A 24,090-nucleotide genomic window follows, 5' to 3' on the forward strand; every position below is an offset into this window, starting at 1 on the left:
TGAATGATTAAACCCAGCTTGACAATATCCACTTGACATACATAGGCTTCAATTCATTTAATTACTAATGACAATGCTAAATTATTTTTTATTTTAATATGATCTAATTATTTAAACAGAATTTAATATGATTCTGAGCCAGCTGACGTCTGATAATTTTTGGATTTTCTTCAAACCGTCAAATTGTAAAAAAAAAATATTTTTAAAAATTGCAGCTATAGATTTTTTAATTTTCTACATGTGCATTTTTTAGGTTTTGTTTTTTTTTGTAATTGATTGGTTGAAAAAAAATCCTAAAGTTTAAAATTGTCTGCTAGCAGGATCATAATTCAATTGATGTCCATGATGGATTTTTTGGCTCCGCGGTCAGCAATTAAAGTCAACTGATGTCAGTCACACTGAGGGTACATTTCTTCACATTTTTTATACTCCTGTGGATCCGTAATTCTCTACTTTGGTCTGTGTTTGTATAAATGTGTGTGTGTATACAAGTATACGTATATTTGTCTGTATGGGCGCGAACGCTACGAGAAGGAGCTTGAAGAGTAACAGAGTAGCAAAGGGAGGATAACTCTTTCCCTAGGTCGACTTTGGGTACGGCAAAGGGGTGGGTCGTGAATAATTCCGTGACTGGTGAAAACGCCTAAGTGACGCGGGGATTCCTGACACCTAAATTGATCCTCGATCGGGGTCGTATAGTGAATTCAACCAGTCGGGGACAATTTCCTTGCATTATTCCGAAGACTTGAAGAGTAAAGACCCGAATCGGGTTATTGCCTCGTTTAAAATTCTTACTTCGCACTGGTATTGTATTTGCGTGTCATCCGACAGTGTCTTCTTACGGGTGCTCACACCCTTTTCCACTCACACCCTATTACTCAGCTCCGTCCTTTCAATCTCTTTCATGCATTATCCTCCCTCATTAATCTAAACTTGTTTTATTATTTCCGATATAAATTGGCTTCAATGTTTTCATGCTCAGCGTCCATTTTGTTGTGCGTTAGTTTAAGTATTTAAGGTGTGCATGTGTGGGGATTAAGATATATTGTGGTTTTAAATGAAAAAATTGATGCATGTTGCTGGTAATTTTATTCTTAAATAAAAATAAATAACATGAGAGGGAATTTAAATATTCTTCGAAACACTTAACCTGGTGTGATACATAAAAAGGTAATTATTTAAAAGTGAAAGGTGGAAATAAAAATAATTGAGTGTATGCCAAAGTACTGAGAGAACAAGGGCCTCAAATAAAGAGTAAGTAAGAAATAATAAATAATGAAATAAAATAAAATAAAATATTAAGTAAGTAAGTAACTCTCTGTGTGTGTTTACCACAGACACGAAATAAATTTTCACTCACGCTCGTGTAATTAAGTAACACAAACTTGTCCATCGTCTTAACTTAGTTCCAGCCGGGTGATGTACAAGCGACAATAAGACGCAGATAATTCAGTTGAGGAGACTAAGGGCCAAAAAGAGTGGGCAAAAAATTCAGCTAGAGCTACAGCTCCAGAGCCAGAGCCAGAGACAGAGGATAAGCGAGAGGAAACTAGATGAAAAATAAAGTCAAAAAAAAGCCAGAGGAATAACAGAGCCAATAAATAATAAAAGGAAAACAGGCGATCGCCTGCAACATTCTGCTCAAATGTTAAATAGGTATCAATTTGATTTGAGCCAATGAGCGCTCGACAGGGCGTGCCGGGATATTTTACGATTGGTTTGGAAAACCGCGGGGGCGTGACATGTGAGTCGCGGGCCACTCGATTACGTGTAATGGTGAGCCGCCAGAGGGGATAACCACCTGGTATCACGAGTTGTTTCCAAAGCTGTCAGACTGTCGAGGGATCTTCACTCCACCACGACTTACCGAGCATACCGGTTCACCTTATTCACTGAAAGATTCCTCTGTCCGTGATTTTTATTGCGTTTTTTTTCCTTATAAATAAAATTTATTGTACTGTGAGCAACAAGTACGCTCTGTTAACGCAATTAGTGCTGCCGGGTGATTAATTACTAAACAATATTTTAAATAAATCAGTGTCAAGTTACCTAAGTGATTAATAATTAAAATAATAATTATCACCCATAATCAACTGGGCTTATTTAATTAGACAGAGGTATTAATCACGGACTGCAGTGACGTTGAGTAAAGTGAGACAGGTGTTGAATGCAATTTAAACTTCTGTGGGTGCCGTTAACGCATATGGAAATTAACAGCCGTAATTTGTTTGTGAAATTATCCAGCATCACGCAGAATATTAGTATCGAGAGCTTTTATGATAAATAATTGCATAATTATTTATTTACAACGAATGTTGCGTGTTAATATTTAATAAATAATCAGTGTGCAAGGCCTTTCTCTCTTTGGTTAGTGGTTGTGATCCTCGCTCACTGGAGTCCAGCTATTGAGCAAAGTGCAATTCGGAGCAAAACAATTACAGAAAATACTCGCCGATCATCCGAATGATAGGGTAGAGTCTGAGGTTGTGTGTGTATATTTATTATAAATTGTATATTGTATATTGTATATTAGTGCAGAGGGCATGTAGTAGAGGTCCATTTATAGCACGGAAGAGCAATGGGTGTGTATATTCCTTGAAAAAAGCTCCGTGAAAGTTTATGACCCATAAAATGACCGAGCGAAAACCAAAACAACCATTTGCTGTTAACGAATGCAAGAGAACAAGGATTGGCTCAGCAGATGCTAATGCTGCTCTCGTATGTGCTCCGTAATTTTAAAAAAATTACGCGAGCGATTATTAGGGATCTGGAGTGATAAAATAATAAATAGCCGCTGGGTTTAATTATTTCTAAAAGACCGACTGGTTATCGCCACGAACACTTTTAACGGGCAGTTACGTATGTGTGTAAAAATATGTGTATGAACAGTACGAGGTATTTACGCAAGTGAATGATTAAGGTTCAGTCTTATTGTTGATAATTTTGTTGAACAAAATGTCGGAGCACGGGGACACGGATATCGACCCCTCGGAGGAGATAAACGTGGACGAGTTGGACTCGAGGAGCTGTAGTCCAAGAAACTACGAGAATATAAGTGACGAGCGTCACATTAACGATGCACCGTCGGAATGCTCGACGTCGCCCCCATCGCCGCCAGCGAGTCACACCAAGACCCTGGTGGGCGAGTCCTCGTCGCGGAACCATCCCTTCAGCATAAGCCGTCTGCTGGGAGAGAGCAATGGGATCAGGAACCCCAAGAGCCCCAGCTCGGACGATCCCGAGAGCGATAAGGAGAGACGATGGGTCTGGGACGACAGCAGCAGTAATCGCAATAACAATAGCAATATTGAGGATGACAAGAGACTGTGGGGTGGAGACCTAGAGGAGAAAATGTCGGAAAAGGACGATGACGACACTGGAAGCACAGCGGAAATGCATCCCGGGTCCTCCGTGTATCCGGCAGATCTGCTGACACCTCTGAGACTGTTCCCTGGTGGCTCTGGACTTATTTACACCGGGGGCAGTGTGATAAGGGTGCCTGCTCACAGGCCGCCAGGCCCAAATGGCTCTCACTCTTCTGTTCTTCCGTCCCAATCGCTTATTCCGCCCTGGAGTCTTCAGGCTCTTCAGCACAGCCAGCAACAGGCCGCGGTTGCGGGGATGCACAGGGCTAATATTCTAGCGAATCTCGCTGCCCATCCTCTACAAGCTCACTCACATCTCAAAGACCGACTTGCAGGTAAAGTAATCACTCCTTATTATTGTTACTTATCATTATAATTATTATTATTATTATTATTATTATTATGAGTTTCACGCAATTTCATTTAGTATGAAAGTGCATTTAGTCAGAAATACTTTTGCTGAAATTTAAAAATTCAAGTTTGTTTGCTGGGTAATCCAAGATTTGAACATGTATATATGTATATATACACATATATGTATACAAACAGGTCAGATAACAAATATACAAAGAAAAATAAGAGTAAGAATTTATACATATGTAGATATTTGTGTGGCAACGGCTGATGCCTCCGGCCGGGGATAACCGGGTACCGGGAAGCTAAGAAAAAAAAAGGCATCGCGTGACCAAAACCTGAAACATAAGAATCCATACTGCAACTGGCTCTCTACATAATACCAAGATGAAATGCCTGATGGATGCCGACTCCACACTAAATACAAACCTTATTCTTATTATTTTCATCTGTATTCGTATTCTCATTCGTAAATACTCGTGTTAAATTTAATTGTATATGTGTCTTTTTAGTTATTCCCTTTGTATTTTAGCCATGCACTCAGACGCATTCTAACAGAAAACAAAATTCACATATTAGTAATTTGTATTCTCAATTTAAGGAGTTGTTTTAATGCATGTTCTTTTCTGGTGGGGAATAAATTGTAGATTTGTGCGTGTAATTTAACTATTATTTTTATCATCAGGATAATTATTATTATTGTTGTTGTTATCCATATGAAGAAAAATAATTTAGTGGAAAAGTAACCGTGTGAAATTTATCTTCATGCACTGCATAAATATAAATATAAATGGAATGAGTCTTTAAATAAGACGCTTTTATTATGCCGACTAAGAGACGATGTTGAAAGTATCCAGTTTGTGTGCGTGTGTGTGTATTACAGTAGTCGTATAGTCAAGAACTTTAATTATATAGTAGCTACTACAAACTAATCATTTATCTTGTGTATATTCCGTTGGATTTTATCGATCAAATCTCAGGCTTTTTTACCTCTGCTTTTTTTGCTAGTTTTTTTTTTTTTTTTGTATCGCTTAATTAACCGATAGAGAAAGAATTTAGCTTTGAATGCGTGTGTAATAATGTCGGTAGTAATAACCATTAAGTATTCAGAGTGTCGGGTGTATAATATATTGGTTATTGAACGCGTTATTGCGATGGTTAATCGGGTTATTTTGTCATCATCAGAATTTCGCAAACTATATTTATATATACAAATATATTTGGTCGGCTGGTTAATGGCGCAGCGATGGGCTGGGGTGTAATCAATTTTAGTGAGATTATAATGCTGGGCAACAATGAGGCGGGTGTTGACTGATGACATTAACGTCCTGGGTTTTTGATTTTCGGTACCACCAAGTTGGCAACAGTGAAAACTCTGCGCGCGCATCTATCATCACTTTGCCACCACTACTCAGTTTACGCAAATTATAGTTATGTAGTATATAAATCTATATATGTATGCACATAATAATAGTGTATGTGATGGGGTGAGAATAAATTCGAAGCTTCTCAAATCATGCAGAGAACACAAGTACATTATTAATCGTAAGTTGAGTTTAATTTTGATGCAGTTCATCAGCCGAGAAAGAGTTCGTTGGCAGAGTTATCCATCCAGCAGTGTCACACATTCGTTTGGATAAAATTACCCATCTTTTAAATATGTATTACTCAATATCGGTTGATTTAAACCGAAAATGCAAATAAAAATAAATAAACCGCCAGAGATACAGTTATCGGTTAAATAAAACCAGGAATATACATGCAGATAGTATTGGAGTTTTTTAGCTGTAAAAATACGAGAAATCACTTGACGCACAAAACGTCCCCAGAGACGTAACCAATGACCCCGTAAAAGTATTGCCGGTAATTTTTTTCAACTGGCAGTTGAATCAATTGAAATAAAACCAATACGGTCTATACTTACTCGAACACGGTGGGTCTGGTATATTCGCGAGCCTCTGTCTACATATTATTTGCGATTTTTCCGAAATCCCTTGAGAAATCGCGGGATTTGCAATGGGATCTGTGGGAAAACGTCACTGCAAATTTAACTCAAGTCTTTTTGCCAACTGTGCCGTTTTTTACGCCTCTTCTAAAGCCTATCAGATCAATATTTTATGAATAGTACAGAACATAAGTCTATTATTACATAAAATTTTTAAAACATACAACATTCCAAGCATTTCTGAGTAGTAAATCATAAACTTTTCCAGTTAAAGCAAATTAACTACATTTGTATTATCTTGTAATTTTTATAAACTGGTCGTATCTTGACATTATCGTTTTTCCGCAAAAACCCCGGAGAGTCAAGTGCCCGTAAAATACGATAACATCCTGTTTAGTGATTAATACACGAGGTTCCCATCAGTATTGTGATTTCCAATGGTGTCATTATTCGTTACAAGTTCTATGCTCTACAACATAACATTCACCTGAGGTATTATGTACACAACGACATAATATACCTACGGCATATCTGTAATCTGTTATAAGTTATAAGTAATGCTGTATTCCCTATGGTTTGCTATTCACATTCAGCGAAGCGTGCGCATTGACTCACCTTTTTCTTCGTAGCAAACTATGCGCTTAACAAGTTAAACACAAATGCAATTTAACCAAATAGACTGCACTGTAGTGCAGTCTGCATACAACTTTACGTTACAAAGTAAATTAGACGTTTTTTAAATAATTTTTTTTCGCAGAATCTATAAAGACAAGCAAACATAATAATTGCAGTACATGCATATCTTATATATACGATGCAGATGGGATAAAAATTCAATTATTATTTTATGGCAGCGGCCTTTAGAAACGTAAATAATTTATATATTTATATATTTATTATAAATATGAGCTGGCACAAATAGTAAATAGAAGCGAGAGAACAGACGAAGGCGAAAAAATGAGAAATAAAGTGGCAATATGTTATCATGATTGGATTGGCGCAAACAGAAATATAATTTATATGCCAGTGGTACAAAAGCTAGTCCAAGATACTGCTGGATCCTCGGAAAGAAAACAATTTACTTTGAAGGCCACAATCTCCATTACCGTGAGCTGAACGTGAGCAGCGAAATAATGACTTTCGCTAAGACCCTGTCGCAGTAGCAGTCTACAGATTAACAGGCCCATTGCGTAATTCAAATCTTACCGACCTGACTCACTTTGTTCGCGAGCTGAATTGCGCGGATTCAGCCCACTGTTCACCACCGACAAAGGTTATGTCTCAAGCTCACTGGGTCACTGAAAATTGTTTACCCGCTCGAGATATTACACTAGAATCTAGACCGTGGTTTTCTTCTGAAAAGTACATTGTGACATGTGCCATATGCATTCAGTCCTTTTCATATTTATCATCCATATATGTCTCGCAATAATAATTATAATATTTAAAATAAATGGAGTATTTTATTTTTCTATTACTAAAAGTCATTTCGTTCAAGGATTTAAAATTTAATATTATAAACATGTAGACCTAAATAGAAAGAAAGAGTATTTTGTAATATAAATGTTGAGCGCAAGAAACATAAACATACTCTCGATATTAATGCCGTCGGTGATTCTCTTCGCCCTCTATGTTTTTTACACCGGCCATTTTGCAGCGCATGACCATTTTGTTTCTTCAAAGATCCTGTGACAGAGTTAAAGACATAAACAATCATTTTTTTGTACTGACTATGCAAATATTTAGATTGCGTTTTATTTAAAATTCAATTTTGCCGACAGAATTGCTACATTTATCTGCCCGTATAATCTAATATTATAGACTCGGTTATACTTTCCCCGGGAAATGTCTTGAGATAAATCTTGAATGAGTCTGACAAGTTTTGCAGAATATTGTCGTGCGATAGCAATAACTCGTATAATTTTAGATTTACTCCGGGTAAACAATATTTATGTAGAATCGAAGGGAATCTAGTTGATGCAATCGGATGCTACAGTGACATATTTTTATAAATCTTCGATTTTCACTTACTCATGTAGCCTGTCTATGTGTATTATGGAATATAGTTATGAATTATTTATGTTAGGCGGCACGTGAAAAAAATGGTTAGTACTGAATTGTGTAAAGATCAACAATAATAGATATGAAAAGTAAAGTATCGTGGATTGCATGACGTGGAAATAATAATGCACGTAATGGTTCCTGTTTTGTGCGCACATGAAACCATAATATCACGAATTTGGATTATTAAAGTGTCGTTGGTCATGCTATAATCTCATAACACACTGCGATTAATCATAAAAATTCTATATAGCTTCAGTTAACGCATATGTTTAAATAATTCTCGAAATAAGTCCTTAAATATTTACAAAACGGGGTAATTATTCATCGTAAATTTTTTATCAAGGCAGTTTCGACTCGTGATTGTACATAGCAACGAATTTTATTTATTTATTATTACTTTATGACGTTACACAATATTAAAGTAAATGTGATAATACAATAATGAAAGCAATGGGCAAGTACGCGATTATCGTTCTATAATAATAAAGAATGATGGAGTGAAAAGTGACGCTCGGGTTTTTTGCAAAGACGGCTTAACCACGAGAGAAAAAGTTTAACTCTTTACTTCCAGCGAAGTAACAACTTTGTACGGTAAAAGAAGAAGGGTTAAGATGATAGTTAGATGGCGATGGCTATGGGTTGGGTTGAGAACATTGATACACACCACGGCAAATTGTGATTTTACCCGCAAATGAAAATGGGAGTTGAAAGAGCTACTAAATAGAAACATAAAGACACGTTGCAATAAATCTTCGAGGTTAAATAATAATGCGTAAAACTCGTCAAACATCTTGCAGCAATTTATACACTTGTCATTATTCATATATATGAGTATAACTACATCTTCTTTAAAAATAATTACATGATAATTTTGCACACCATTAAAAAATCCATGATATTTAAAAATTCACGCACAGAAAGAAAAAAATTTCTTGGTGCAAAAAATTTTGCATTATGAATTAAAAACTAAAGTTTTTTTTTTTCCATTTCAGAATGCAAAATTTTTTTTACCCCAGAAATTCTTTTTTTCGTGCACTATCAGCGCATGTTTAAAATAATTTAAAATTTTAGTAACTGCAGATTTAGAATTTAAAAAAGAAATAAAATAATAGTCTTGCACATTTTCAAAATGAATATTTTCTGTACATAATCTGCAGAAGTGAATGAATATTTTTTTATACCTTGTGCGAGAAATAAATATTTCGCTAGATTAGTAACTGAATTTTTGGATGAATACGGAAAAAATAAAAATTATAAATAAATGTGTTCAATAATTTTTTTATTTAAATATAATTTTCTTTGTGCCGAGTCATTATAACATTTAAATAAATAAACATATTTAAAAATAATTATATTATATTATCACAGAGCGTGTGACTGTTTCTTTATTTACATAAACAGTTATTATCATTATTATTACAATGTAACAGTAGATTGTAAATTGAATATTTAAAGATATTGTTATTTATACTGTGTACGTTTCTCATCAAGCAAATGTAAATAACTTTATATTTGTATTTACAGTGGCAGGAACTTTCCCAAGAAGAATTGGGCATCCTTATCAAAATCGAACGCCGCCGAAAAGAAAGAAACCGAGGACAAGTTTTACAAGGCTGCAGATTGCTGAATTAGAGAAACGTTTTCACAAACAAAAGTATTTAGCTTCTGCGGAACGAGCGGCCCTCGCAAAGTCACTTAAAATGACGGACGCTCAGGTTAAAACGTGGTTTCAAAATAGAAGAACCAAGTGGAGGTAAGTCGTTAATTTGTAATTACTTTTCTCGCAAACAAATTACTTTTTATACTGATTTATATATATATATATATATATATATATATATATATATATATATATATATATATATATATACAGCCAGACTTACGATTTCCCCAGTTGTAGTTTTATTTTTACACCGAGAATTTATTCTTGTTTGAAATGTTATATCGTGTCATATAGTAAAGCCGAACCATGTTGCCCACCTCAAGGAAATTTGAAAGGAAAAACTTGAGAAAATTATTTTGACCATAGTAAAATTTCCAATAGCTACAGTAATTTGTGACATAGAGGTGCCAATTTTGGCCACCTGATGGCCAGTTGGAAAATTAAAATATAAAAATTTGTAAAATATGCAATGACATGAATTTTGAAAATTTTCTTAAAAGTACTGTCATCAGACTAATACAGTAGAAATTTGTTAAATTTTTTATTAAAATAAAATATTAAATGTCCAAAAATATAACAATGCGGCTGCCCAATTTGAAAACAGTAAATAACAAAAATAAAATTCTTGAAATATGAATTTAATCATATTCACAAGACTCAACTGGAATTCAAAATACTACAAAATCGATTTTTAAAAATGACTTACTGTGTTTTGAAATTGGGCAATCTTCATAAATTTTACTATAGTCACAATAATTTTTGCATATATTTATTTAAATTTCTGCAGGTGGCCAACGTGCCCTGGCTTTACTATGACACCAAAGAATTTCAAAGAAGAATAATTTCTCCGTGAATTTAAACAGATGAATTAATTTGGATATTGACGATTTTGAAAATGTGTCTTTAAGGTACTCGGTATAGAAAAAACCAGTTTTAAATGTACATATATATGTATATATAAACTGGATGTTGCTGTGTTGGTTTATCGGCCGTAGTTATATTGATATGGTAGTAGTTGAGTATATACACGAGCTTCTCTTAAAGATAAGACAGGACAAAAACACGTAATTTAGATAAAAAATAAAGTTTCTTATATGTATAATAGTATACTCGGCATATCAAGGGCGTGTCCACCTGATGAGACGGCCAAATTTAGCTTCCGATATTCTTCCTCTAAAGATATATTAGTGTACACTTATAAATACTAAATTTAAAAGCGTTTTCAACAGACCACCAACAATCAACCTCTTTTTAGCCCATACTTCTTATCTAATACTAACACTATCTTATGGTGGCGTCGACTTCTCAGTAACATATGTCTAGCCGTAATAAATACAAGTAAATAATTGTTAATTTAATTTTATATTTACTAATTGCTAATTTTTTAGAAACTATTTATGGAAACGAACGATAAGAGGACCGCTAAAAAATCATTTGAATTAATGGATTTAAATTTAGTTGATTGCCGTGTTTTTAATCAAATTTTCAAGTTGCTGATTGCTGTGATGAAAAATTATTTTTTTGTGCAATAACGGAAAAATATTTTGTACAAACACTCAATAATTTTTGTTTACATAATTAGGATCCGGTATTTTTATCCGGAATATATTTCATTGACGTCTTGAGGAATTATTATCAATGCCGATTATTAAAAATTACTTGGCTACTTATGATAATTTTTTTATTGAAAACCCGTCAGGTCAATTAATGATTAATTTCAATTTTAGTGTAGTTGAATAACTTATAAAAAAAAGTCAAATTTCTCATCGATTTTTTTAGTAAAATTATATAAAATATTATTTTTAGAAAATTCAATTTGTCAAAAAATTTCTAGTTAATGATTCTCAAGATTATATCGCCCCTATTGTGTAAATTAAAAAAAAAAATTACTTTCAAATTTAATTTCCTACAAAACAGGTCATGTGTAAAAATTTTATAAAACTAAGTCTCTGATCTACAGACCGTAAAAGTCAAAATTTCTAAATTTTGTTTTTTATCCAAACTAGAAATTTTTAAAATTAATGACAACAGTATTTTGAAACTCAACACAAACTTTTTGCTGTCAAAAAAATTTACTCTATAAAAAAAAAACATTAAATTTTATTTCAGACTGCAAAAATTTTTTTATTCAATACTTTTAACAAAATTATTTTGGACTTGTATTTTTACTACTCATTATTTTTCAGTCTCAGTAATTTGATAAATTACCTGAATTTAAATTAAAGAACAAAATTTAATTCAATTCCTTACCCAAAAATTGGGGTTTGTCTAACTTCACCTAGACATTATCAGTTACCGTCTCACATTTCAGGAAGTGTATTAATAAATATTATATTAAAAGACGGTGTAGTGATATAAAGTGTATGTACGTATTCATATTCATAATAATCGATAAAGAGTAGGAAAGTTTGTTTAGTGCCGTAGGAGCGACGGCAGCTGCATGAAGCCACGGAGCAGCGTCGTGTAAAATAACGAGATGACCGTAGGCACGGACGAGATAACTTGGTCTCAATAATTCAGATACCTAACAGCTTGGCCCTGTCCCGTACATTATGTAGTCTCTGGTGTTTCCCCGATCCCTTGGCCCCTGTCGTTGCTCCACTCCCTCGGGCTCACCCTTCGCATCTCCCTCTCTTATATTCACTTGACTCTGCGGGTAAACCTGCTATGCTACTCCCGGTGTAGTGCTACGTACACTACACCAGCTCTTCTTAGCTTTTAAACTGTCAAACATTCGGCATTCCAACATTTGAATCACCGATTTCTCATCTCTAACATATATTTTACCCATATGTTACACTCTAAACACAAACTTTTGTTTCCATCTCTGCTCTATGATTCTTCTTTTATATTCTTCAATAATTTTTATTATTTATAATATGAGTTACAACTTCGTTTAAACATTTAACGAATCAATAATAGGGTACAAGTACCAATTGTGGCCACTGCTCCATTTTTTAACATTTCATACTTTATTTTAATTACATAAAAAATATACACGGAAAAAGAGAAGTATATAAAATGAGAAACGACAAGTAATATGATAAAGTGATCAATAAATATATTAATATTCTAAATAATAATTTATTGTCTATACACCAGGAAAAATTAATACTTGAACTTTAAAAATCGCAACTTAAACATTACAAAGTTATGAGACGTATTATAAAATGTATTGTTTGGTGTTAAAATTCCCTACATTGACACCCAGGTGTAAAATAAAATTTACTCTGTACCAGTGTAATAAAAAAATCTTTGTATATTTTTTAAAAAAATTTGGTGACAGTAGAGCACTTCTCCGCTTCGCGTTCGAGGTGTGCAATTAATTACGACTCTGAGCTCAGATTTGGACGATTAACAAAATGATTTTTAGAAGTCATCAAATTTTCGCACTAAAAATATATAAGATTTAAAATTTCTAATAGCAGAATTTCTTATAAGAAGAAAATACAATATTTTTAACAGTTATTGTTTCAGTGCATTGCGCCTTCTATAAATTATTTTATTGTAATTTTCAAAGTTTCCAAAATTTACCACAGCGGCTAAAACTTGGCAGTACCTCTACACTGTGTTGTTAAAAATTTTCCCTGAAATTTTAAAGGAATTCCTTGAAATTATCAACAAATTTATAAATCGGAAATTTTTTTGATATTGAAATTGGCCGGCATTTGATAATTTTTGAATTTTTTTTAAACAATAAATCATTTAAAAAAAATATTTGAAAAAATTGCACCTGTAGTTTTTAAAATTTTTTACATGTGCATATTTTTAGTTTTTTTTTTTTTTTGTAATTCTACGGTGAAAAAAAAATCCGAAAATTTTCGATTGTCTGTTAGTTTCTGGATCATGAAATATTAAATATAAATATTCGTATAAATTTTAAATTAAATCTATATGTATAAATAATTTTAGCTGAGGTAAAATTTTTTTGCTGTGTAACAAAAATTAACTGATAGAGAAGTAACAAATTTTTTAGTTGTGTAAAATAAAGTGTTTTTTTGATCCTTTACACTTCACCTATATGCTTCTTTTGCGCAATAAATGTAGTTAAGTCTATAATATTACAGGTTACGAAGAGACGAAGTTAAAATTTTCTAAGAAATACGGCAATTGGCGTTAACGTGTACATTGGTTTCAATTTTGTTTCGACGTGATAATCGTAGTTTAGTATATATATCCCTTTAAACCGCAAGAATTATAAAATAAAAAAGCAGCCATGGACACGCGATGATCGTAAAAAACTAGTAGAGTAGAGAGTGAAGACTGGAGAGTCAAGTTAAATTACAGGAAGATGTCCCTTGGTCTATAAGGTGAAATGCGGGCGCCGGCGTACACACCAAACTCTTTGCGGACGACGACTATATGTACCGATTAGGTGTTTTTATATCTGTCCTCTGGATCACATGCACGATAATCCTTGGTCGGCAAAAAATCAAATCTTCAAATGCTTAATTATATATATTAATTTAGAAAAATAGAGAAGTCGAAGTGTATTCGCATGTTCCGAACTTCTCAAACTTCGGAAATAAAAAAAATTTCGATTCTTATGAAAGCCATAAATATCAAATTTTAAGTACTGTCATTAACATTTGTTGCTAGATAATAATTTCATTTTTTTTTTTTTTTTTCATTAATAAAAATACTTTTTTTTCTTCATTTCCAATCAACTAATTTCGTTAAAAATTTTGAAATAAATAAAAAATAGACATAATTTTAATCCTGACTTCCAATAAAATTTTCCCAAACAATTTTTTTCTTTTAATAATAAAATTCAAAAAAATTCAAATTCTCTAATTAATTTAATTTTAATTTTTGATAATTTTGCAGTAATTTCATTTATTTTTTACTGTAAAAAATTTTTAAATCTGATTATTTTTTAGAAAATATTCACTTTACAAATTAATAATATTAAATTAAAAAAAAAAAAGATTAAATTAATTTTAAAATTTTTTCTAGCCAACAGTAGCAACATTCATATTTATTTTTTTTTGCTCATTAAAATTAAAATCAAGTACTTATTAATTATTTTACTCGCAGCAGCGCATAAATTTATAAATTAAAATAGTGTTAAAAAAAGCATATAATTGACGGTAATCTGATGATAATTATGTCATGATATTGTATTATTGACACGAAGAAGAACCAGTTTATATAATGATTAGTCTCGGAAAACGAGAAAATTAGTGTAAAGTATTCGTCGCAGATACAATCTAATAACTTAAAAAAAAAAAAAAATGTCAAGAAAACTGGAAATTTGTTCCTGTTAAATTTTTTTCCTGCCCATTATAATTTTCACTATCCACAACATTGTATACCCAACGTATATTTACGTAATTATCCCTATGTAGAATAATAGCTACAAAAAATCTGTTTTTCCTTTTATAATAATAACACATAGATACTATCTTATAATTAACTTCATTGCCATCTGCATCAGACAGTTAACATCTACATTACTACTGTATATTTTTTGTTCTATGTCCATTTAATAATCAACGTGAGAAGTAATCAAGTTTTTATGTCTCGTTATTGTTATATTTTACTATTATTACACTATATATATATATATTTTATATTATGAATTATAATAACTATTCAACACTTTGTTGCAGAAGGCAAACTGCCGAGGAACGAGAGGCAGAGAGACAGGCAGCGAATCGGTTGATGCTCTCCCTGCAGGCAGAGGCACTGGGCAAAGTCGGATACCCATCCGGGATGCCCAGTCACTCATCGAGTGCACAAGTGAGCAACCTCGAGGGTCAATCTGGCGCATCCTCCCTTGGACACTCTGTTACTCAGTGGGTTTCGCCTTACGGACCTTCTCAGCCCCTCACTGAGCCAATCTGTTAATTTATTTATTAAAAACCTTAACATCATAATTACTATTAATTTTTTATTTTTAATTATTAACTATTAATTATTAATTATTACTAAATATATAATATAAATAAATCATCAATGCCGCATATCTTTTTATAACCGTAATTAAGATTTTAAATATTACTCTAGAGTACTTATAAATATATATGTTATAAATAATTATAAATACAACTATTATTAATTAATTCATTAATTAATTAATTAGGCTATTAATTAATGAAATATGTGATGTCTAATGTTGTGTACGTGTATATATATACATACATATATTTAAAAAAAAAACAACATAAATACAAAGTACGCGGTAGCACCTGCGAAATAACAAAAAACAAGTACTACTGTGATTATTATTATTATCATTATTATCAGTACTATTATTATTATTATTTAAGATAATTTTTACTTGCAATTTATTATTTCAATATTTTTTTTATTACCTATTAAATTTTTTAAAACTATTCCAGATAAATTGTATGATTTTTTTTGTTTTGATGTACAAATGTATTTTATTTAATTACTAATAATATTGCAATAAGGAAAAGAAATAGAGATCTAAGTCTATAAATTATTAAATGCAGCGAGTATTGAGTGATGATTTTTTATCGACGAATCGTTATCCCTAAAAAATAATAACATCCGGCTTAGCAACTTAAGTTTCTCGTAATAGTTTTTTATTTCGTCGTAACAATTCTGTTTTTATTATTATATACTTTCTTCCTACTCATTCTCAATCCTAGAACTCGGTCTTTCTTGGCACCGGATGTGGCCACGTTTACTGCCTATAATTGCAGAGGAGCTACGACCTGCCATCCATCCTGTGCCCAATTATTTGGAGACAAATGTTTTAACTCGAGACAGCAATAACACACACACACACAGACACACATTCACACAATACAGTATCACCTTATAAATATATTAAAATGCATTAAAATTAAATAATAATTATCTGTTATATTGATTTACATTTTTTTAGTTCCATTAAAATGATTAATTTTTAAATTAATAAAAAAAAACTTATTTTAAATACCGGGAATAATTTATTGTCCGGCAATTTAAAATTATTTTAATGGGTAATTATTGATTTGCGCCCGGAAATTGACTAATTTTCGTGTCAAGTTAAAATAGATGTACTCGTACTTTTTTTTCTAAAGACAGATGCCGATTTAATTAACCAGTTTCCTTTAAGAAATTAATCGAAAAAAAATAATAATTTAATTGGACACAATCCTGAAAATTTTAAAAATAACTATCGTCGGTTTTCATCAGCAGACTGACGCTCGGCGAAACTAAGCCCTGTAATCTAGCCGGAAATAGCTCCAGTCCAAAGAATCTCATTCTGTCCTGTCTCTTATTTAAAACGTTTTTTATCCTAACAAGATATTGTGTCCTTTGGATCCATTACGCTAATAACCGAGTTACTTTTTTAAATCCATATACCCGTTTTCCATTTACCAAGTACTCTATCAATATTTAAAAAAAAAAAAAAAAAACCAACTACCCGATTTATATGACATGTCGATAAATTGCCTCAGCAATTTGATTTTCGATCACAGTCCGAGTTATTTTAAATTTGCCTTTAAAAAAATATCAATAGATGCTTCGGATAATTGAAATCGTCATTAATCATACATTACATAAAGTAGTTGCATGATACAAAGTTGCAACGTCAATCTATCTTTATCCATTAGCTTCAACTCAAATGATAATAATGATGATCATAAAATTCTATTACATCTGACAATTTATATCCCTTAGACTCGCAATATATGTCAGTATTAAAATCTTATTCTCGGCAATACCTCGCGCAATAAACATTACCGATCAAAGATACTAAAAATATAAAATAAATTTTACTAACACTAACTGCTTTAATCATATATACATGTATATAAAACACGTAAAAGATAACGTCATATTTATTGTCATAGTGATTAGTCTCATCCCTTGTGTACAAAGTAATGCGTGCATCAAGTATTAGTATTAACGAACAAACGATCATGACACTCTCGTTAATTCATCACATATATACATATATATGTATACGTATACATGTGTGTTTGTGTACATCAAGTAGAATGTAGTAATAGTAAAAGGGAGAAAATAGTATCCAGTGCGCGTTGAATATAGCGCAGGATAAAGTTCCCGCAGGAGTACAGACGTAGCATACGCCCCTCGAATTAATCCTCGATCATACATCAGTGGGATCCCCTCTCTGGTATAAACGCGCAAACGCCCATACTACAAAGAGAGAGAACAACACCCATTGTTATAGACTCGCGAATGCGCATTAGTGTTAGCACACGTGCTTACGATATCTTCTTTCTCTATTTAATCTCACACCAGATAACATCATATTATATATATATATATATGTGTACAGAAAGGATATACTGTGTTGTGTGTAACAGTGCAGGGTGTTGTGTTACTAGTGTATAACGAATTAAAAACTAATCCAATATTAGCTCCAGTCTGGTCTGGCAATTGGTCGCCTGACAATTATGCTTTTCCCTCGCGGCTAACTCAAAACGTCGCTAATACAATTTTACCTAGTTTATACACTATTATTTTTCACGTTTACACACATATATATCAACCTACAATTTATTATTACAGAAATATTAAACTTATAATTCAAATTCTTGGAATAAATTTCAAATAATATTTTTATCATCAGTAATTTATTTATTTTTCAATTAATACATTACAACATTAAATTTATGACACTTAGCTCGCAATTGAAATTTTAAATAAATAGATATAGATGTAGAGTACAGAGTAATTAATAAATTTATGATATTTTATTTTTAATGAGCTGAATAATTAATACGATCAATATTTCGATAGACTTTTCAATATGAGACAATAATGTATCAGTCGTCCTGGATTAATTTTCTCTCATGTATATGTATATAGTGCATATATATGTACGGGGGAGTGATTAAATATTAAATACTGTAGAAATAACAATTGACTCATAACCAGATAGTAACCATGATTGTCGGACGACCCCCGTCGTGGCAACCCCATGGGATTAATTGGTCGATATGCTGCAGTTATGCTCACGAGAGGGTTAATCCAATCTGCTGATTTCTCTCTCTATCTCTCTCTCTACCTCTATCTTTGTCTGTCACTCTGTACAGTCTCTACTCTGTGAACACTCAATGTTGTCCACCCGACCACGATTAGATTGCATTATCGACTGTCGAAGTAATACGTCAGCGCTAAGTCGTCCGTCAAATTTATTATTTAATAAAACAATAAATCAATCGACGTTACAACCAAACTATCAAATAATTACTTTCATTTTATTCCAACTATTGGAATTCGGTATTTGTTGATAATTGTTATACATTTTGTCTGATTGCTGGCTATCAATAATTCATTTCCGCGGAAATAATTAATGAAAAAAAAAAAAGAGAATAAAATGTGCCGGGACATAATTGATGTTTCGATATAAAGACATCGATAGGGCATATGCATCAAGCAGTTTTATTTAGGAATACTGGTTGCTGTTGCTCACATCTCATCTCTTATAGATTACTTCTATATGCTGTATTCCCAAGAGTGTGACTGTATAAAAAACGCGTGGGGTCTGTGCTTACACCATGGGATACAAGGACAACTTTACTTATATTACTACAAAAAGAATCAACGTGAGCACGCGCAAGTTTCATCACGAGCGTTAATATTTAATATGATTAAGCTCGTCCCCAAGTTACCTTCGGTAATTGGTTTCTGATTAGCGACTAAGTTTTAACTCTATTATCATTGCTCTTAAATGTGTTGAATATTGCGTCTACAGACGTATGATGGGTTCATGTCTGTTCCCGGGTTTCAAAATTTTATTTGTTATATTACTTTAATTTTATTTTAAAATGACAGTGACAGCAAAAGTGGTCAATATTTTTATATTATTTAAATTCAAATAAATTTATTATTGTTATTAAAATATTTTGCAGTTATTAGTTTTTTAATTGATAATTAAGTTCAGCTGCAGTTGAGATTTAAATAACGAGCCTGATTGTAATTCTGGGCTAAAGATTTTGCGGATTTTTATTACTATTGCACGGCAAATTTTGAAATTACAAATTTTTTTTTTATTTATTTAATTTAATTAGATGTCTGATATTGTAATTAATTTTTTTTATGGAGTAAGGGATGAAAAGAGCCGTATAAAAATTATATTTTTTTTATAGTTTGAGAAAATATGACAATCTATGATAATTCAATAAAATATATTGTACAAAATAAATAAATTTTTCAGTCAATGATGAGAAAAAGAAATTAATAATTGATAAATTTTGAAGTATCGAAGAGGAAACGATAATTTAAATCTTATTTTTAAGTAAAGTAATTTTTTTTACATTAAATATTAATTTTACTAGATAATTCAAGAGACAAAAAACTTGAGAATTATGTCTTCCATTAAATTTAAAAGTTAATTTTTTTAAAATTTAAAATTAAAACGTCACGTAAATGTCAATTCAGATGGATTTTAATAAAATAAATAAATGATTGTAAAAATCTTGAGCAAAAAAATGGAATAAAAAAAACTGGCATTACTATTTCTAAAAAAATCTATAGATATTTTAAAGTAAATAATATAGCAGGTCTATGTCGCAGTTGAATCGATTAAGTTTGATATCAAACTGGTAAAATATATGACAAAAGATAATCAAGTTAGGAAAATATAATATAAATCGCACCTCAATCGCACTTGATAATCCATTGACTCAGCGTATGTCTCTCTTCGGCAAAGTTTCACTCCATCTTGATGTTGACAGAGAAAATCCTCAGAGCGCTCGGCATCAGCAGCATCACCAGTACCAGCATCACACCGACGGCCACCCCGATCTATATATCCCGGCAGCAGCTCGTTCGCAGCCCGGCCGACGTCCAATTAGGCCGGCGAAAATTTAATTAACGGCCCGCGAGGAATCGATGAAAACTCCATGTCAGCCCGAAGACAGATGACTCGTCAACGCGGCATTAGTCTGTCTACGAATTTATATCTCCTACAACTCAGCACACCTATTATATATCTATATAACCATTAAACTTCATCATCATCTTGGATCTTAAATTCTGTTTAATAAAATTTCACAACCATATTCGGTAATCTCTATTTATTTATTTATTACATATCATATATATAATACTTTTAAAACATAATTAATTTAAAGCAGCTTTTACAATAAATATATTTAAGTGATTTGATTAATTATTTATCATACTTTAGTTAATTATCAATATCGCTGTTTTCAAAAGCTGGATGCCGAGAATTACTAGATAATTTTTCTTCTCTATTTATTTTTGATATAAGATCCAGTAGTTTGCATAAATAAATCTGAAAAAAAAAAATTATATTTAATTTTAATAAATAATGGGCTCTACAATTTTCTAAACATTTGAAAAAAAAAGGTTTAGATTTACGGAGTCTTAAATCCTATATTTTGTAGTCCTAGATCTAATTTTTTTATTATTTAGATCTAAGCAGATCAATGATCTATGTTGATCAATGTGAAACTTAAATTTTAAAAAATTAGATCTAAATAGACCAATTAAATTCCAAATTTACTTTTTCTCAAGTGTCATTTTCCAAAATATAAAAATCTAAATTTTAAATTTTATAAATTTTTAAAATCTGCCCAAATTGGAAAATTTTCACGGAAAAATTACAGTTTTCAGTGTAAAAACAGAGTTAATGTATAAAAGACTTCTACTATTATAGTTTCCATTACAATACCCGAGAGTACTTCTTTTAATAAAATAATTACAATTATAGATACCAAATTTTACAGTTCCATTAAATTTTTAGTTGAATAAAATGCAACTAAGGACTGAAAAAAGTCATATGAAACCATACTCAGAGAAATTATTTTCATTTGAAATTCTATGGTGTCATATTAAACTGGACCATGTTGGCCACCTGATGAAAATTTAAATAAACACATAGAAAAATTACTACGACCATAGTAAAATTGATGATCATATCACAAATTACTGTGACCATTTGAAATTTTGCTGTAGTCATAGTAGATTTTCTGTGCTTATTTAAATTTCCATCAGGCAGCCTACATAGTCTGATTTTACTACATCACAGCATTTGAAACAATGAAATAATGAAAATTATACAGTTTAAAAGTAGAGAGACTTTGCTGATATTTGAAACTGTACTTTTTTCAATGGAAATTTAAATAAAAATGAATTTACTTGTTCATGATGATCTCCTTGTATCAGCATTTTTATTTTCCGTAAATTACATTGCACATTAGATCCATCATTGTTGTTACTGAGATTATTCGTATCAAAATTATCAATCCTAAAATCTGGAAGAGTGAAACCATTGGCAGAATTGTCCCGTTTCCCATTAGTCCAGCCGCGGCTGTATTGAAAAGTCTGACAAGTTGCCGTGATGAGTACAAGTGATAAAATAACTGGCGTGTATGACAGATAACGCATCTGATAATAACATTAATTAATGCATTAGTTAATCTGTTACTTGTAAAATAAAAATAACGAATATGAAAATTAAATGAAATTATCTTAATGACTTTATAATAACATTAATGTATTCATAAATAAATAAATATACATTTATACTGTATATGCCTGCAGTATCAATAATATTTTATTAAACATAAAAGTCTGGGTAAATAATATCGTTTAAATGTAATGCACTGATGACATTTTGAAAATGTTTATGAGCTGAAAGAGTAACCAGGAGATAGTTTTTTAAAAATTTTCAAAGGGTGCTTTGCGACGCTAATTTTGAGAGGCCATTAACGCTACTCGCGTCCCTGGTCATTAAGATAAGAGTAAGTGCTACTAAGTGTCTTGTGGATAAGAGACAGGACCAGTGTCGTGTTGGTTGTCTTAGACAGCTAAACGTTTATGTCTCCTATATGATCGTGTGTTCTTTTTAAACGTCTGAGAATTAAAATAATTTGTCTTTTTATTATTTTTTTTTCTCTCTGAAGCATTTCTGTGACTCACGCCAATGACTAAGATATTAACCGGCTATTTATTATTATATACTCCAACGTTACATTATGATAGGCACCAAAGTTAATAAAAATACTTGACAATATTTATTGACATTTGAGTGTTTTTACTCGGTTTTATCTAATAGACGTTCTTGTTACAATGTTTTTATAATTTAACTTATCAATTTGTAAGATGGATACTTTAAGTTAAATGATACTGATTATGAGAGTCTTACTGTTAATGAGATATCGGATTTTAATTATTTATAAAAATAGTTTTCCAAAATCGTGGGGTGTAGTTAAAATTTTTGCTTGGGAACTTTCTATTTTTCGATCGGACGGTTTTCGAAATTAGCAGGGGAAAAATTTTTAATTGGAGACTTTTCATTAATATCGCGCCATCTATCTTAATAAATAATTTCCGACAATCGTTAATAATTTTCTCTATTCGGTGAAAAAAACAGCGGATAAGTTCAGCGGATCGTCTGTCGGCAGAGAGGCGACTGATTTGTTCAACACTAGACTCTAGACAATTTTTACGGAAAATTTTAATTATTCTGGCTGACAAACGTTATACAGGTGAATATTTTAAATTTGAATAATGGAAAATTTAAGAAATTTTATTTTCTTTAATGATGTTCCATTATTCGACTCTATGACATTTGAATAATTAATATGAACAATTAATTTTTTAACTTCGTTAAATAGTGAAATTATATTGAAAATCAGGACTTGTCACTTTCTAAGAAAATCTATAGAAAATTAGAACTTGTCACCTTCTAAGAAAATCTATAGAAAATTAGAATTTGTCACCTTCTAAGAAAATCTATAAAAAATTAGAATTTGTCACCTTCTAAGAAAATCTATAGAAAATTAGAATTTGTCACCTTCTAAGAAAATCTATAGAAAATTAAAACTTATCACCATCTAAGAAAATCTCCAAAAAATTAGAACTTGTCACCATCTAAAAAAATCTCCAAAAAATTAGAACTTGTCACCATCTAAAAAAATCTCCAAAAAATTAGAACTTGTCACCATCTAAAAAAATCTCCAAGAAATTAGAACTTGTCACCATCTAAAAAAATCTCCAAGAAATTAGAACTTGTCACAATCTAAGAAAACCTAAAAAAAAAAGCAGAACTTGTTGCTTTGCACGAAAATCAGAAGAAAATCAATTTGTGAAACCTCAAAATTTCCATACAAAATTGAAAAAAAAAAAATATTTATTAACAACTATTTAAAAAATAGTAAATTTGCCTAAATAATTAAATAAACTTACCTTGAAATTATTTTCCGTATATGTAAAAAAAATATAGAAAATAGTATAAACTGAATCGTCAATGATAAATTAAAATATTCAGCGACTACAATATATTTGATCGCCTTATCACAACGAGATGTGTGATGTCTTACAGCAGATTCAAGTTCTGCATGAGCAATGTGCGAAGTAAAGATTGTTCCAGCTTTATAAGACATCCCCCACGCACCTTTTCCGTCGATATCCATTGAGAATCCTCAATTTCGAAGAAAACTTCCACCACCCAATCAGCGAATAATTAATTATTTTAATTACTTAAATATCGATGATTGAACGTAAACAAACGCCCATATTTCTCAAGCCTGTTATTAAAATCTAATTATTATTAGGCGGCGATTGTCGAAATTTCAATACTGTCGTTACAACCCTTCCGCAGAAATTTGATCATATTTTGATATTTTGTCTTACAAGTGTGTGGTAAATTATCGCAATTACTGAAGTTAATTATTAGGTTAAAAATTAAAAAAAAAATATTATGAATATTTTATAAGTTGAAATAATTGTATGGTAAT

At 31.4% G+C, this 24,090-nt stretch overlaps 2 protein-coding genes across 2 annotated transcripts; one reads left to right on the top strand and one right to left on the bottom strand.

The window, feature by feature from the left end:
• The first annotated feature begins 1,897 nt into the window (after positions 1-1,897).
• On the top strand, positions 1,898-15,333 carry LOC103572367 (T-cell leukemia homeobox protein 2). The gene is made up of 3 exons (XM_053741204.1): positions 1,898-3,700; positions 9,253-9,481; positions 15,004-15,333. The coding sequence occupies exons 1-3, from the start codon at positions 2,956-2,958 to the stop codon at positions 15,239-15,241; spliced, it is 1,212 nt and encodes a 403-aa protein (XP_053597179.1). The 5' UTR covers positions 1,898-2,955; the 3' UTR covers positions 15,242-15,333.
• Positions 15,334-20,383: 5,050 nt separating this feature from the next.
• Positions 20,384-23,684, bottom strand: LOC103572369 (pro-corazonin). Its single transcript, XM_014443072.2, has 3 exons — positions 23,540-23,684; positions 21,488-21,736; positions 20,384-20,621 (listed from the first exon to the last, which is right to left on the bottom strand). The coding sequence occupies exons 2-3, from the start codon at positions 21,734-21,736 to the stop codon at positions 20,514-20,516; spliced, it is 357 nt and encodes a 118-aa protein (XP_014298558.1). The 5' UTR covers positions 23,540-23,684; the 3' UTR covers positions 20,384-20,513.
• Positions 23,685-24,090: the final 406 nt, after the last annotated feature.

Source organism: Microplitis demolitor, chromosome 8 (assembly GCF_026212275.2).
Source record: "Microplitis demolitor isolate Queensland-Clemson2020A chromosome 8, iyMicDemo2.1a, whole genome shotgun sequence".
Lineage (NCBI taxonomy): Eukaryota > Metazoa > Arthropoda > Insecta > Hymenoptera > Braconidae > Microplitis > Microplitis demolitor.

Bases quoted from the DNA above. Each gene is read 5' to 3' on its own strand.
- LOC103572369 (XM_014443072.2), bottom strand. From the start codon at position 21,736: ATGCGTTATCTGTCATACACGCCAGTTATTTTATCACTTGTACTCATC. The intron at 20,622-21,487 runs GTAAATTCATTT...TTTTTTTTTCAG, and splicing joins AAGGAGATCATCATGAACAA to ATTTATTTATGCAAACTACT.
- LOC103572367 (XM_053741204.1), top strand. From the start codon at position 2,956: ATGTCGGAGCACGGGGACACGGATATCGACCCCTCGGAGGAGATAAAC. The intron at 3,701-9,252 runs GTAAAGTAATCA...TTGTATTTACAG, and splicing joins TCTCAAAGACCGACTTGCAG to TGGCAGGAACTTTCCCAAGA. The intron at 9,482-15,003 runs GTAAGTCGTTAA...ACTTTGTTGCAG, and splicing joins AATAGAAGAACCAAGTGGAG to AAGGCAAACTGCCGAGGAAC.